At 40.6% G+C, this 15,550-nt stretch overlaps 1 protein-coding gene across 3 annotated transcripts in view; it reads left to right on the forward strand.

Annotated features, from left to right (window-relative positions):
• Positions 1-15,550, forward strand: part of LOC138060083 (polycystin-1-like protein 2) — an 83,646-nt gene that overhangs the window by 62,921 nt on the left and 5,175 nt on the right. For all 3 annotated transcript variants that reach the window (XM_068905784.1, XM_068905782.1, XM_068905783.1), the window contains 7 exons: positions 3,126-3,341; positions 3,756-4,127; positions 5,643-5,915; positions 7,977-8,319; positions 10,046-10,272; positions 11,643-12,002; positions 14,678-14,846. In XM_068905784.1, coding sequence (XP_068761885.1) covers positions 3,126-3,341; positions 3,756-4,127; positions 5,643-5,915; positions 7,977-8,319; positions 10,046-10,272; positions 11,643-12,002; positions 14,678-14,846 — 1,960 coding nt within the window. The remainder of the gene's footprint in view (positions 1-3,125; positions 3,342-3,755; positions 4,128-5,642; positions 5,916-7,976; positions 8,320-10,045; positions 10,273-11,642; positions 12,003-14,677; positions 14,847-15,550) is intronic.

The raw sequence follows: 15,550 nt of genomic DNA on the forward strand, positions 1-15,550 counted from the left end.
ACATTTTGAAATCGACTTCGCTTTTTAAATCATGTAATGAAAACCTTTAATTGCAGCGATTTTTGCGCTCATTGTTAAAGGTGTCCCCAAAAATTTTGTCCTGGGTTGGAGATTTGAGATCGTACTTCGGCTACTCTGAAGATACCTCGTTCATAACCTTACAAAGGGTGTACGACCCTAGTATGAACCTACCTAATGATCCAACTTAACCAGATGTTGAATGATAGTAGTGCCATTTGCACGAGGGAAAATAAGTCGCGGCTTACATAAGACGCAAACTGGGGCACTTATACGAGTGCGAATTACATATAAGACGCGAAATGCTCGTATAAATGGTTCGTGGCTAAGTTCGCGGTCAACTGGTCCAATGATGACGTAATTTATTGTGATAAACTAAATATATTAAGCAAGAGCCGATACAACGTAGATTGATTTTAGTGGTGTACTATATTTCGGCTGGCCAAACCAGCCTTCTTCAGGTACAATAAGAGTTTACATTGGATTGCTTCTATGTAAACCACTAAAATCAAATCTACGTTGTATCGGCTTTTGCTTAACATATTTAGTTTCTCAACTTGTAATTACGCCGATCAGATCAAGCCACTGATCCAACGTACACCGATAGGAAGATTGCCCACAAAACTCTTTTGATGCCTCGTCTTGGGGTAATTAATTGTGACGCAAGGTTTGCGACATTAGAAGATGAATGGCTCGAGTAAGCAAATAAGCGAAGAAAAATTATTAAACTAAAGTTTTACATGTAATCCAGTATCGATCCAGTAACTTGAGTCGTAAACGAACACTTGCCATCTGATGCAGAACTTACACTGGTTGAAGTGACGCAACAGTATCAATTTGCTTAGCAATTTCAATCCCACTACAAATAGTGAGAAGCTGTTTCTCTTCCGGGGCAGTCCACATTCACTTTTTCGCTGAATCTTTTTCTTTAGTAATACTTGATTCGTTGCTCGCGCTCGCTATTTTCCTCAGGCGAATGGACGGGAGCAAAAAGAAAGTCTGGGCTATAATATGGAGTTTTCAGACGCGGACGGCAACCGGAAACTGTCCTGGCATGCGAAATGTTCACTTCCGGTCGCCGTCCGCGTCTCAAACACGCGCGTGCTTAATTAAGCTCCCTAATAACAAAACAAGTGCGTGCGCAGGAGCCGTTCACGGCTTGAGCAAGCCACGGAAAGCCACGGACAAAACATGAGTACATTTATACGAACACTTTCACGTTCAAGGTAAGCCTCGGCCAAGATAAACACAGCCCAAAACCCCGAGGCCAGAATAAGCTCCGGCTTGAGGTAGCTTCGGATAGAGTAAGCCGTGAACTTCCATTTTGTGCCATTTAAACGAGATTTCCGCGTCTTATGTAAGCCGCGGGTTTTTTTTCTCTCGTATGAACGGCCCTTTTGACAGTTAAGACTCGCCCATCGCCCTTATTTCCTTCTCGAAAGGGAGGAATACTTGCAAGTCGCGTTTTTAGAGACGTTCTCGAAACGTATTCTCTTTCTTTCTTTTTTTCAAAACTTCTCTTCTTAATCCTCAAAAGAAGGAGAAATAAACAGAATCGGTAGGAAGGCTGAAGTCTTCATGGGGAAAATTATCCATCCCGGCCGATAACCGAGATCTCGGTGATCTGGGCTAAGACACAAATATCACGTGAAATCGCCTAAATTCCCAACTTTTTTCTTTAATTCATTCGATTTTTTTCCTAAAATATCCCGAAAATATCTGGTAGGAAATTTAACGGTGTCCGTGTAAGGTATACTTAAACTCGTCCTTGGATTTCATTACTCTGCACTCCAAAAAAATAATTGCTTTTTTTCTACATTTTTCTGGGGGAAACCGTGACTTCAATTCAATAGTTTTCTTATAAATTCTGAATATCTTTTTTTTTTTTTATCTAAGTATCTCGAGATTTTCTAAATATCTCAAAATATTCTAAATATCACAAACAAATATCCACATAGTTGTGTCTAGGCCAACTGGGTGATCCCAACCTGGAGAGAAACGGTCAGCGGCTTGGGAACGGTAATGAGAGTAAACTCGATAAACAAACAGCAAACTTAAATCGGTCGAAAACAGCAATAAAAGGAATCCGAAGAAAAAAATTGCAATTAAGGCCCTGGCCTACTAATTCAAAGGTATTTTTACCCCGGTCACTGATGATGAAGGAAATGTAGATATTAATAAGTGTTATTGAAATCCAAAGAGAAAACCACGTATTTTCCAAAGATAATTCGTGCATAATATTTGTAAACAGCTTTAAAATACAACGCAGCGTATGGCGTTCTTTCTCAATTAATTGAAGCTTAATTATCTCTCAAAAATGCATGGTTACCCCCAATTTTCTTTTTGGATACCAAGAGCACTTAACTAAGATCTACTTTATCAGGATAGTTTTAAACCGCGCAAAAATATCCCTGTATCAGTAAGCATCACCGATAGGAAACTTGAGTATCTCGAGATGCGCAGAACGTATGCGCAATAACAATAGTAGGCCAAAACATGCGACGTCCTTTTATAAAATGTCTGCGAGTGCGCGTGCAATAATCAGGCGTCACGCAAGAGTCACGCAATGCTTTCTTAACACTCGGTTTCGCCTTTTTTTTTTTTGTTTGCGCTTCGTGGACATTAGGACTGAGTTAACTACTGTAGGGTAACGTGAAGTGCTGTTTTCTACCCATGTAAACCATGTGAGTGATAGCCCTACTGATGAAAATGGGCCCACACAAGGAAGAGAAAAACTCTGACAAGGGTGGGAATTGAGCCCACAACCTTTACGTTACCTTACAACAGTTAATTCTGTTCTCATATATAGAGTGCTACACCGCAAACGTTTGAAAAAACGTAACCTTCCTTGCATTAAGACTGAGGTATATGATGTCTCCTGCGTTTGAAACTGTCTACAGGAAGCATTAAACTATTGACTCTCCATCGGCATTGTCCCTTAAAGTATAAATAAGTAAATAAACTTGTCAAGATCTCAGAGTTAAGAAAGCTCAACCAATAGGGTGGCTTGTTGGCTACATCTAAATAGATTCCAAATTTATTAGAGGCTAAACATTAGTTTGAGCCGTTTCTCTCTGAACTTCGGCACAATTTTCTAATTCTCGCAGGTTGGTGGTAGTACTACGACCAAATTCACGCATTGCCAGTGCAACCACGCGACATTTTTTGGCAGCTTGAATGTAAAGCCGAACCCTATCAGTCTGCCGACAATTGAGAAGTTGAAAAGTGGATATGTTATGATAATATTCGTTGGCGTTATCTTCATGTTTTACTTCATCGGTCTCATTTGGGCGAGAAGAAAAGATAGGGCAGACGTTGTTAAGGTAAGGGGTTATATGGCGGCTATCAACAGATTTGATAATTTCCGAATTCCCTCAACACTCGCTTTCAAAACGAGTCTCTGTGAAATATCTTAAAATTTTATGGCTGTAAAGTACATAATATATACGCGTATTGAGTCATGAATTCAGTAACATCAATAAAAAAGGTTGATCTACATTTTCTAGCTTTCGTCTCTCAGTTCAACGACATCCTAAAGTGCTTGGGATCCTATCATAAAGATCCAATCAATAGCAAGTTGGTCTTGGATGGTATTAGGGGGTCAAATTAAATGAAAAAAATATATAATAAAATTTTTAGAAAGCCGTGTTGTTAGTTCCAGTTTAGAGTATGTTAAAAAACACGCATGTTTTAGGAATTTGCTTATGCATGACATGAAAGTTTTGCCTTTTATTTAGGTGGGTGTTTGTCCGTTGCGGGACAACGACCCCTCAGAACCGTACCGTTACGAGGTAACCCTTTGGACGAGCATGCGCAGGAACGCCGGCACCAAATCAAAAGTCAGCATAATAATGTACGGCGACGAACATGATAGCGAGGGTCGGTCCTTAGAGGACCCTGAAAGGAATCCTTTCCAGCGCGGAAGTCAGGACACTTTTCTTTTGACCACGCCCTTTGAACTGGGGACAATTCAGTACATCCGTATATGGCATGATAATGCCGGCGGTTCGTGGTTCTTAAGTCGGATCATGGTCATAGACCTGCAAACTGATGAGAGATTTTACTTCATCTGTAACCGCTGGCTGGCTGTGGATGAAGACGACGGACAGGTGAGTGCATAGTATCCGACACAGAACTAACTATCAGCTTGAAGTGATTTGACATATTCACATATAATCCATCTGGGTGCAGTTCTTCAAGAGCCCATTAACCCTAATCCGCGATTTAACACCAACCCAGTCTTGAATTTTGTCCGTTATAAAGCCTTAAGGATGGTGCGTACTAATGGGCCATTTCCGAGTTGCTGTTTGTCTCCGGCGCTTTCGAAGTGAGTTATTGATGCTCAACTATTCAAAGGGAAATGAGTTTCATTTTCATAAGAGTAAGCAACTTTTTTTCCATTTGAATAATTGTGCACCAGGGCCCGGATGTTCAAAAGCCAATTAACGCTAATCCCAGTTGAAAAAATCAACCAAGGAGTTTATTTCTCCCAAATGCTGTTCAACTCTGATATCCGGCAAAACTTTACATTAGAAGAAGTCAATCTTAAAAACAAAAATAAGCAAAAGAAACTTTCACCAAAAAGTTGAAAACATAAAACGAAAGTTTACGCTAATCATGGATTAAAAGGCCGTTTACACGACAGAAAAATTTGGGTCCGGACCCGTCAAAAAAGCGGTACGGACTCATTACTTTTGTAAAGAAACACTGGAGTTTCTGCAGGGCCGTAGGCGCCTATGGCCCTGTGGAAACTCCGGTGTTTCTTTACAAAAGTTATGAGTCCGTACCGGTTTTTTGATGGTCCGGATACAAATTTTTCTGTCGTGTAAACGGCCTTTAAAGCACGCTTCTAACAGACATGTTTATTTTCGTGACTTATGCACGCGCTTCGGGCCTATTGACATCACGGACACTCTTACAACCCGTTGACATAGTATGTAGTGCACTACCACAAAAAAGCGGTTCCAGACCCATTTCATAAAGACATGGAATGGGTAGTTGACTTACACGGCAAAGATATATGGTCCGTACCTACTTTTCAATGGGTCCGTACCCAGTTTTTTCTGTAGTGTAAATGGGCCCTAAGTTAAACGGCTTTCGAAAAACCGGGCCCAAGGCTTGCTTTGAAACTGAGGCATGCAGCAACTCGGAAATGGGCTAGTCAAAGGTCATTTTGCGCAGTTTATGAATATGCGGGAAAAACAATATCTTAACAAGTGTTATTGATATCCATAAATGAAATTGGGAGTAACTACGCATTTTTTCAAAGATAATTAATCAACAATATTTATAAAAAGCTTTAAAATACAAAGAAACGTACCGAGTTCCGTTCCAAATTGAAAAATGCATGGTTACCTTCAATTTTCTTTTTGGATACGAAAAGCACTTGCTAAGTTCTGCTTTCTCTGCACAGTTTTAAACTGCGCAAAGATATCACTTTATTAGTAAGGATCAGCCATGGGAAACCCTATTTTTGGAGATGTGCAGAACGTACGCGCAATAACAGTAGTAGGCACTGTCCTTAAACTCTACATAAAGTACTTCAAATAAAATACATGCTCAGTGTGCGCCCATAAACGAATAAAGTTATAAATTACTGTCTTTTGGCTCTAATTTCCTTTTAGGTTGAGCGTATTGTTCCGCCGGCCAGCAAGGAGGAACTCACCGAATTCGGTCACCTGTTCGTTGCTAGGACACGACGTAACCTGAGCGACAGTCATCTCTGGTTCTCAGTCCTCGCTCGACCAGCCAACAGTAGATTCACACGAGTCCAGAGGTTGTCCTGTTGTTTGTGCCTGCTACTTATGTCGATGATGGCCAGCGGCATGTACTATGAAAGACAAAGCAATTCCGCTGACGTGCAGCTTGGGGGCGTGTTTTCTTTCTCATGGCAACAAGTAAGATACCAGCTACATTTCACCTCAATGCCTTTTCTTTATTTTAAGTTGAAATCTCAAAATGAACAGTTGTCTTTCTAGAGCAGAGACAAGATTCGGAATGTTCAAATGAATAAGTCTACCATTCGATGGATTTTTCCTTCCTTTTCAGAGGCCGAGAGTCCATCACGTAACCTGCAAATAATTGCCTACAAATAAGCGTTTTGCTGCAAATAATATTCTGCTCGTGCGTAATTGAAAGCATGCTTTTGTGTGAAAATGGCAGTTTGCTTTCCTGAGCTTTCAGAAAATGATTTAATTGTTGGGAATTGTAAAGAACAAACTCATTCATCGAATAGGCCTTATCACATGGCGGCCATGTTAAGTCCCGAGGGATTGAAAACTTTTGTTTTGCCCCAACGAAACTTGTTCCCAACCATTTCAACTCCAGGCTCAGGGTACTAAATCTATTGTCTATGGCCAATGTGGCCGCCGCTCGAATAAGGCCCGAACTCGGTTATCGCAAATATCGTCATTTCGAAGCCGAACTGACATATCGCGATATTTTGTTCAACCTCGCCCAATAGTTGTTTTTTTTTTCCAAGACGGTACTGTATCGAATCTTAAAATCCGATTGGTTCTTAGCGCGATCCGGAGCTCACGGGCACGATAACGACCTGGGAGTGTTTGTCCTTGACATTTTTGACACCGAATCCGTTTATATACAAAAAGTTAGGTTCAAACAGATTTATATTAGACAAGAGGCTTAGAAACAGAATTCAAGTAAAAATATTTCTCTTTGAAACGTTCGGTTTTTAAGTCGCTTACTGCATTCGCTGTCAAGTGCGATGCAGTCAACAATTACAAAAATGATTTCAGAGAGGAAGAGAAAGAAAGCAAAAAAAAAAGTAAGTCATTTACTAGCTAAAACCCGTCCGTATGTTGGAAATATGTGTCCTCGGTCGTCGACCTGCGACCTCGGGCAGAATTTTCCAGACCTCGGTCACAGTCTTTTGCTATAAGTACCTCCTAGCCGGGAAACATCTATTATTATATAACGAGCTGCGTGAGCGGGCAAGATGAACCAAATCCCGCGCTGTGATTGACAACCCGAGCGGGCAAGATGAAGCTATCTTGCCCGCTCGGGATTTCTCGCTTGGTCCCGCAAGATCATTTTTTGTTGTTTTATCCCATATAATAAATCCTTTATTGACCAAGCTTGTTCGGTCAAGATGGCTGGATATTGGCCTCTCCTTTTTTGCATGTTTATGGACCTCGACTTCGTCTCGGTGCATAAAGCCATCTTTACAGCACGCTTGGTCAATAACCCATATTTGCTCGCACGCAATTGGTGCACTTTGTGACGGTTGTATAGATTTACGTTGCGTGATGATTAGTTCGTTTAATTGTCTGTTTCTGTTGCCCAAATTTTGATTTAAAACACTATAGCCTGGTTTTCAATAGCGACTCAAGCACAAGCGCGAGAGTAACAGTTCGCATTTCACCGTGATATGTGCGTGCGTTCGCCGTATGCCGAGTGGAACACGGCATAAACACAAGGTTATTTACTACCTCTGGCCATGTCTCCCCAATTAAGCACTCGTTCCAGATTCCCTGAGTTTAAGCATTCGAACAAAATGGCGGATTCCGTAGTTGATGGTTATGCATAAACGACGTTCGTTTTTACTTAGCATAAGCAACTTATCCTTGGGCTTGTGCTTGAATCGCTAGTAAAAACCTGATAGAGAATCAGTGTAACGAGGGTTTTTTAAAAAACTCACGTTATCCAAAATTCTGTATTCTGATGAGTTTCGCATCATTCGCTTTCATGGTTTAATAAAAAGAACCTTTCATGTAACTTTGCTCCGCCAGAGAAAACTATTTTCTCGCGTTCTTATATTCATAAATGGCGGATATTAAGTAATTATTCTTTTGTCTTTATGCTAATTATTCTCAGAAGTTACACGCTTTAAGGTCATGTACTTCTGGATTTACTAACATCGCCGGGTCGACGGCTTTAACTTGTTCTTAACGTTGTGTCGCAATTTTTGTTGATTTTCTGTTGTTTCATGATGTTTGCAGGTTTTAATAGGCATCATTTCAAGCCTCATCGTTTTTCCCATCAATCTCATAGTGGTGCAGATCTTTCGCAATGTCCGTCCTCGGCCAAGAGTAAGACCCAAAAACTCACAACCCGTGCCACCACAAGTTCACTTAACCAAAGAGGAACTTGATAAATACAATCAGCTCAAGGAGTCATCCGATGACTCTACCAAAGGATCAAGCAATAGTCTGGACTCTTCGCGCGACAAAAACAACATAACGCGGCTGTCAATCAATGACGTTCACACTGACGTGGATCGCGCAAGCTTTACTGACAGTCCTCTGCTGTTTGATCGCAGGCGCAGCACAGCGTATGACATTGGTAAGTGTTTTTTAACAAGTTGGAATGGACGACTAGATTATATGTGTATGAACTTTGCTAAAGCGATGTTCATTGTTCAAAAACATTGAAATTATTCTTGTAATCACTGAATTAACCACAAACCAGAAATGCACTTAGAGCGAGTTTCAATCAAGTGTCGTAAAACCAAAACCAAAGAAACGACTTTGGCCGATCAAAAAGGACAGAGAAAATCCAGTAAACCAATCAAAACTCGAAGTAATTACACGAAGCTGACACAAAGCGCGGGAAAATGTGCACGCGCGAGCCACGACTGGTTTTGGTTTCACTTCTGATTTGTTGAAAAAATGGCGCGAGAACTTTGAACCAATCACTTTGTAAAGCAAATGCAAAACCAAAGCAATTCGCTAATTACGTTCGACACTCAATTGAAAACCTCTCTAATTAATTAGATGCAAGCGCAAGTTTGAAATCCAACCCGTAATGTCCGTTTAAGTCCAAGTATTTGCAGTCTATTTATAGCAATGAGGTAAGTGTAAGTGTAAGGATTAACCTTATTTTTGGGTGAGGGTAGCTACACTTCAGGATTGGAGTTTGGGGAACACTTTGTGACGTTGTCTGCATTCCAAGACGCGACTGAGTGATGTTGAGATCGGGGAGAATAGCAAAGGGACATTTCGCGACGCTTACCAAAATCGCGGTGCACCTAATTTATCTGCATTTCTATGCATAGACTTGTAGAGGATCGATAGAGATGTCCGACCACTCTTTGTGTCAGAACAGTAGGGCAACCACGACACGTCACAGTTATTCAAGATGGCAGCGCCCGAGAAATTTGAAAGCTAACACAAGCCTTTTTAAAATTCATTTCTTTCGGATACAAACGCTTTCGTTGAAAAAAAACTGAACAATTTTGATTGTAAACAACATTTTCTGTGGTTTAAAGTTATTTTCCTGCTTTAGTGGAGGTTCCCTTTAATGGGTCAAAAAAGGTTCTCATGCCATGGGAATGGAAATGGAAATGGAAATTGTTTACCCACGGAACACCTTAAGAGCGCTCAGGAGCTTGTTCATCATGTGTCCGTGCATTTCGGATCGAATTGGAATTTGGCAGTGTTGGTTTTTGAGGAGAGGGGAAAACCGGAGTACCCGGATAAAAACCGGGAGTCGAACCCTGGCCACATTGGTGGGAGGTGAGTGCTCTCACCACCGCGCCATACCTGCAACCCGACTTTATCATTCATTCAGTTTGGGTCTGCTTTTTTTCAACCGTAATGGTTTCAAGATACAAAGTGAATTTGTCATCAACAATATCGTTATCTTTGCCAGTCCGGTGACTCAATAACAATTTATATAACTCAGATTTCCAAAAACATAAATATTTTTTTGTATCCCTTTGAAATTGAGTGGAGTAAAATTCAGCAATAGCATTAGGATTGAGTGCAGTAATTGTGCGACACCAAGTCCTATCACTAATTAATCGTAACTATAACAAAATGGGAGGAAAAAGTCTTTGAATACCTGTTTTGCAAAGTGCGCGATAATTACACGAATCCCATTTGGAGTTGTTCAAATAGCATTGGATACCTGTAATTGGACACCCGTGTGATCGCGCGCCAATTACGTGACAAATAGGGGCGCACCGAACCAATCAGATTCGAGAATTTTGTAATAGTTATGATTAATAATGTAATTATCTTAATGAAAGTCTAACAAATGCTCTTTTGACCTTTTTAAATTTGTTTAGTTCCTAAATCTCGTTTCCGTCGAGCGCTTTTGTGTTTCAAAAAGAAGATAACCTTGCCGTATTACTTCGTGTACGTTGGCTGGTCTCTGGTTTTTATCTTCTCCACTGGCTCTGCTGCAGTTGTCGTCTTGTATGGTATAACGTTCCAAAACAAAAAGTCTCTCGAGTGGTTGTTTTCGTCGTGTGTTTCCTTCGTGCAAGACGTTCTTGTCACCCAGCCTTTAAAGGTAATGATTCGCGACTGCTTTCATATTTTGAGATTCCATAGTAGCTTTCATAACAGAATAGATTTATAATACACAAAGACCGCTATCTGCGAATTCGAAGCGAAGTCAACGAAAAACCACTAGGTATAAGCCTTTAATAAGGAAAACAGTTGCTTTTTATCGTGCGTTTTAAACTTTTCTTATTCTCTGGGAGGCTGTGACTTGAAATGGCCAATCTCCTATTTTGAACTGATTCAGATGGTAGGTAGTTCGGAACGTTCGTCGAAGTGGAACAAACTCGGGAACATTGCGCAAAACTGAAGCCGATGAACGAAAACCTGCAATTTTTGGTGACGTTAAAGGCACACGGTCAGCTGTTGCACATGCGCAGCGAACCCCATTTTTTAGTCACGGCACTTTAAATAATCACCTACGATGAGACGAAAAAGGTTTTCAGTTATAGACTTAAGATATAAATAAAACCCGAGAGGATTGAAACAGATTTCAAGCAGATAAACTCCACGCGCAAAATTTGATTTCAGTTTGAGGTAGACGCTAACTAGTGTTCAGGTCGGCACGGTCCCAGCGCTGACTATGCTCCTTTAACCGCGGCACCCTAAGGACTTTTTTATAACCTATGGTTTCATATTCAAAAACAAGTGTTTTACTGTTGTACTGAAAGAGACGTAACTTATTAACCCCGGGGAATGCAATGAAGAGTAATTATTTATCGATAGCAAGATCGTAGGTTCGACTACGGCAAAGAAGCACTCGGATTTTTCCGAGCACCTCTGAGTCACGTTGGCTTTCATTACAATCGCCAATACGACAATTTAGATCCTAGTAGTATGGCGGGACAATTTTCACATGAACCTAGTTTGATGGTCTAGCTCCTACGAGTCTCGAATCTGCGCTCAGTCATAGAGCAGCCGAGCTAGTAATCGGAAGGTCGCAAGTTCGGGCACTCAGATTTTTTCCGAGCATCCCCGAGTCAGCATCTCTTCAAGTGTTTTGCTGATAGACCTCTTTAGGTTAGCCTGCGAAGCTGGCGGTTGTTTTTGGAGCGCGCGTGATTTTGAACGGCGCAAGAACCGCTCGAGTTCTCTTGCGTCCCGCAACAACAGAACCGCAAGCTACTCAGGCTACTTTAGCTTGTACGTTTTGTGTTCCCATTTCAGACCAAGTGATGTTCCCATGGTAATTTTTTTTCTTTTGTGTTTTTTCATAAGTTATGCTTCCGTATGCACGTTCATAAAATGACATTTGAAAGGAGCTGTTCCCTAAAGTAATATCACGTGGAAAAACGAAACGAGAAGACAAAACATACAAGCTAAAGGGGTCTATTGGGAAGGCGACAAAGCCACACTTACCCATGATTTCCTTTGTCATAGGTTCTTGGTTTGGCCGTGTTCTTTGCCCTTGTAGTAAAGAAACCTGACAAAGGCGAATTCGAAATCACGGAAGAAGCTCTCAAATTAGCCGAGGACGAAGATTTCCTTCAACAATCGACCTCGAATCAAGGCGAACAGAGGTGCAAAAAACTAAAAATGCTGCCTCCTGACCAAGCCAGGCTGATAGCTATGAGAGCAGCGAGGTTAAATGAACGCAAGATGTATTCAGTGCTTCGTGAAGTCATGACCTATTACTTTTTCCTAGCGTTGCTACTGACAATTGCATATACCCATCGCAGTCCCAAAGCCTACTTCCAGACCAGCAACATGGTCAATACAATGGCAGGAAATTTCAACAAGGCAAGTTCATTACCTTGCATGAAGATTCTAAAGTTCAAATTTCAATGATCAGTTTGGTTTTCTTCTATGGCGTCAAGAGTTTTGGAAGGTCGCATCCAGCTGGGCCCGGGTTGTAACTGGGTGGTTTCCATTCATTTCGGCGGCTTCTATTCAATGTCTTCCAGCGTACTGTCACTGGAAACATGATCAGTAAAAAGGGAAACTGTTGGTTGAGAGCGTGGTAGTTAGAGAGAACAACATTTTAGAAAACATTCTCTCCGCATTACCACCTTAATAACAGGCAGTTTATGTGTTTTTCCAGGGATCGTCCGAAATTTTAATTATTCGTTTTCCATTTGGAATGTCCTGGCCCGTTTCCTGAGGGTGGCACAAGGGCTTTTTTGTGGCGCATCATAGCCCCTATCGTAATTTAACAGCTCGGTGCGTACACACAAGCTGCGCGAGGCTTAATTAACATGTCAAAAACGTTTGACACGCGATTCGAGATGCTTATTTATCCATTCCATGTCACCCAGGAGCATCATACGAATGAATCTGACCAAACTGAATACCATACAGTACATACTTAATTGACCGCTTAATTGATAGAAGCTTTTCAGGGCCAACTCAACGAGACCACAGAAAGAATAAAAACAGCTATTATGAACTCCAAACTGGCCGGAGGCAAACCAGTTGTCTATTTTCAATTACAGCTGGGACTACGAGTGGTCAGAACGGGTCTTGCACTCTAGGGCTGCAACGATACACCGGTGCACCGGTGAAACGCGATATTTTTTGCCACGATACAAATATCGATATTTAAGCAACATATCGCGATATTATTATCATTATTATCATCATCATCATCATCATCATCATTATTATTATTATTATTTTTTTTTTTTTTTTTTTTAATTTATTTATTTATTATTATTTTTTGGAAGTTTTAAAACATTTTTAAACAGAGAAATATCTATATTGCTTGTAAATTTATAGTTCTTACCTTTTGGAGATATTTTAATTTTTGTAAATATTTTTATTTTTTTTACTATTAAAATGCACTTAAATGAGTATTAAGGGCTAACTCGAAAACCTCGCAATTTCTTTTGCCCTAGGCTCCAAATAATGAATTACTATTCCTTGTTATCCTATTGTAAATTTTTAAATGTATATAGCATTTTTTTCTTGTAAGTCTTAGTGTGAGTCAATATTATTATTATTATTATTATTATTATTATTATTATTATTATTATTATCATTCAGAAATCACTGTTTTTAATGATTCCTTACGCAAAAATAACTCTTCTGTAGCAAGGTCCATCTTCCGATCTGACACGTACAGACATCGCAGAAAACTGACATTATTAAATACTCAACCTCGGATAATGCATTTCGCGTGCTCTGATTGGTTCACTCAATCTAGGTTATCAGCTCATATACCTTAGTTTGACCTTATATGGTAAACGTCGCTAAACTTAACTTTTTTCGCCGGAAAGCGAAATTCCACTCTGAATAAGGCCAAAAAAGAAGATGAACTTTTTGTGGTAAGTTTGGATCAATTCCGACATTTAGAAGTACGCGAAAAGTCAAGAAATGTTTTTGTGATGAGCCTACGTTTGTCTGAACTCAAGGTATTACACATTATCGCATCTTCATCAAGTCTTTTCGATTTCGCTCGGATTTTCTCGCTTTTTTCACACGTATTTCGTACTTCCAAAGTTTTGGAGTTTAAGGAATTTAATAAAACAATTATTCCATTCGCGCTTGTTGGATATGAGACTGGTTATAGCCAACTCGTTGGCTATTTACCATCTCATATCCAACGGGCGCTCATGGAATAATTGTTAACTACCATTTGCCACATGTATTTTTCAAGATGCGTACATTGCGTTAATAGTCAGCTAAGAAAGTCTTGCGCACCCAAGGACAAAACACGCTGTTCGTCCATTCTCGTCACCAGAGCCTCGCATCGACTTAAGTCTCTGGGAAACTCTGTATAGGAGAACATGCCCTGTAGGGTTCTTATAGCCAAAAATTGGCTATTTGAACCTTACTGCGCCTACTCAATCCTCGTGCTAACATGAATGCACCAATTAGAGACGCTTTTGATTGTTCTTCACGAAAACCAATAAGAGGACACTTTGTTTCAGGGTTCCCCAGAGCTCTTCTCTCCCTCGGTCAAGAGAAGAGCTCTGGGGTCGAGATTGGCTGTTCCTCGGAAAATGTCTTCCCGTTGTACATAATTATTTGTGCAATGATGTATCGAGGTATGTATCGTATCGTGGCACATGTATCGAGATGTGTATCGTACCGTGAGAAAACGTATCGTTGCAGCCCTATTAAACTCGGGATCTCCGGATCTCAAGGCAAGCGCATTAACCACTGGGACGAGTTTCCTTGCAATTGCCACTTTTAAGGACGGTGCCTACTAATTCGCAGGAATTTTTGCGCGGTTTACTGAATATACGGGAAAAGCAGATCTTAACAAGTGTTATTGAAATCCAAAACGAAAATTGGGGGTAATCGCGCATTTTTAATTAATCAAAAATATTCGTAAAAAGCTCTAAAATACAAAGCAATGTATGACGTTCTTTTCCAAATTGAAGCTTAATTCACTCTGAAAAATGCGTGATTACCCCCAATTTTCTTTTTGAATACCAAAAGCATTTACTTAGCTCTGCTTTTTACTCGAACAGATCTGTAATGTGAAAGAGTTCTGGAACTGGCCCCGCCACGACCTGTTACCAGGTTTGTTTCCTACAGAATGGTACAATGGTCAATCAAGAAAGCGAGATGGTTTCATGGCAGATGGTTCCAGTATGATGGTGGGAGGAGCCAGAATGAGAATGATCCGGATCAAAAGAGGTTAGCTTTATTTATTTAAATTTTTTACTGTGTAATCATGATCAGTTAATAATAAGTACTGAATGCTTCTGTCGGTCAGTCAGTGACTATATCTTTAGGGCAGCTTGAGGTTGCTTATGCGAGCTCTTAGAGTGTGGTTCCCGGATTTAGAATTATCGACTGAAAGAGAACACCTGCCTCCTGGCAGCAAGCGAGACGTCAGCTATTCTTCAGCAACTAGAATATCATCTCTAGCTAGCGCCGGTGAAATAGCAAATCGGAAGGCGGAAGAATTCGTTGTAGGAATCAACGGTTGGCGTTCAAATAGCACAGTCAGTTATTACTGCGAGGACCGAGATGTCTTTTAGGCATAACGTAGGCAGGCTCCGCAAATGGCATTCTCCGTGGAAGGGAGCTGGGCCCCCACCACGTACTTCTGCTCCAAGACTATGGCAAATGCCGGAGAAAGTATCACATGACCTCCTACCTCCCCAGGAGATGGAACTTCACATGACATGATGAATAGACCTCTTTACAGTTGTGTGCTTAGTTACCTAGCCTTTAAATGGAAGTGAGACTGGTGTTGACCATGTTATGATACAGACCTCCCTCCTTTTCTTATGTTAATGATGTTGTTGTTGTCATGCTAATTAATTAGTAAGAATTTACATAAGAAAAGCAGTGAGGTTTCTTTCAAAACTAGGTCAACTCCAGCCTCACTTGCA

Source organism: Montipora capricornis, chromosome 8 (genome assembly GCF_036669925.1).
Source record: "Montipora capricornis isolate CH-2021 chromosome 8, ASM3666992v2, whole genome shotgun sequence".
In the NCBI taxonomy this organism is placed as follows: Eukaryota; Metazoa; Cnidaria; class Anthozoa; order Scleractinia; family Acroporidae; genus Montipora; species Montipora capricornis.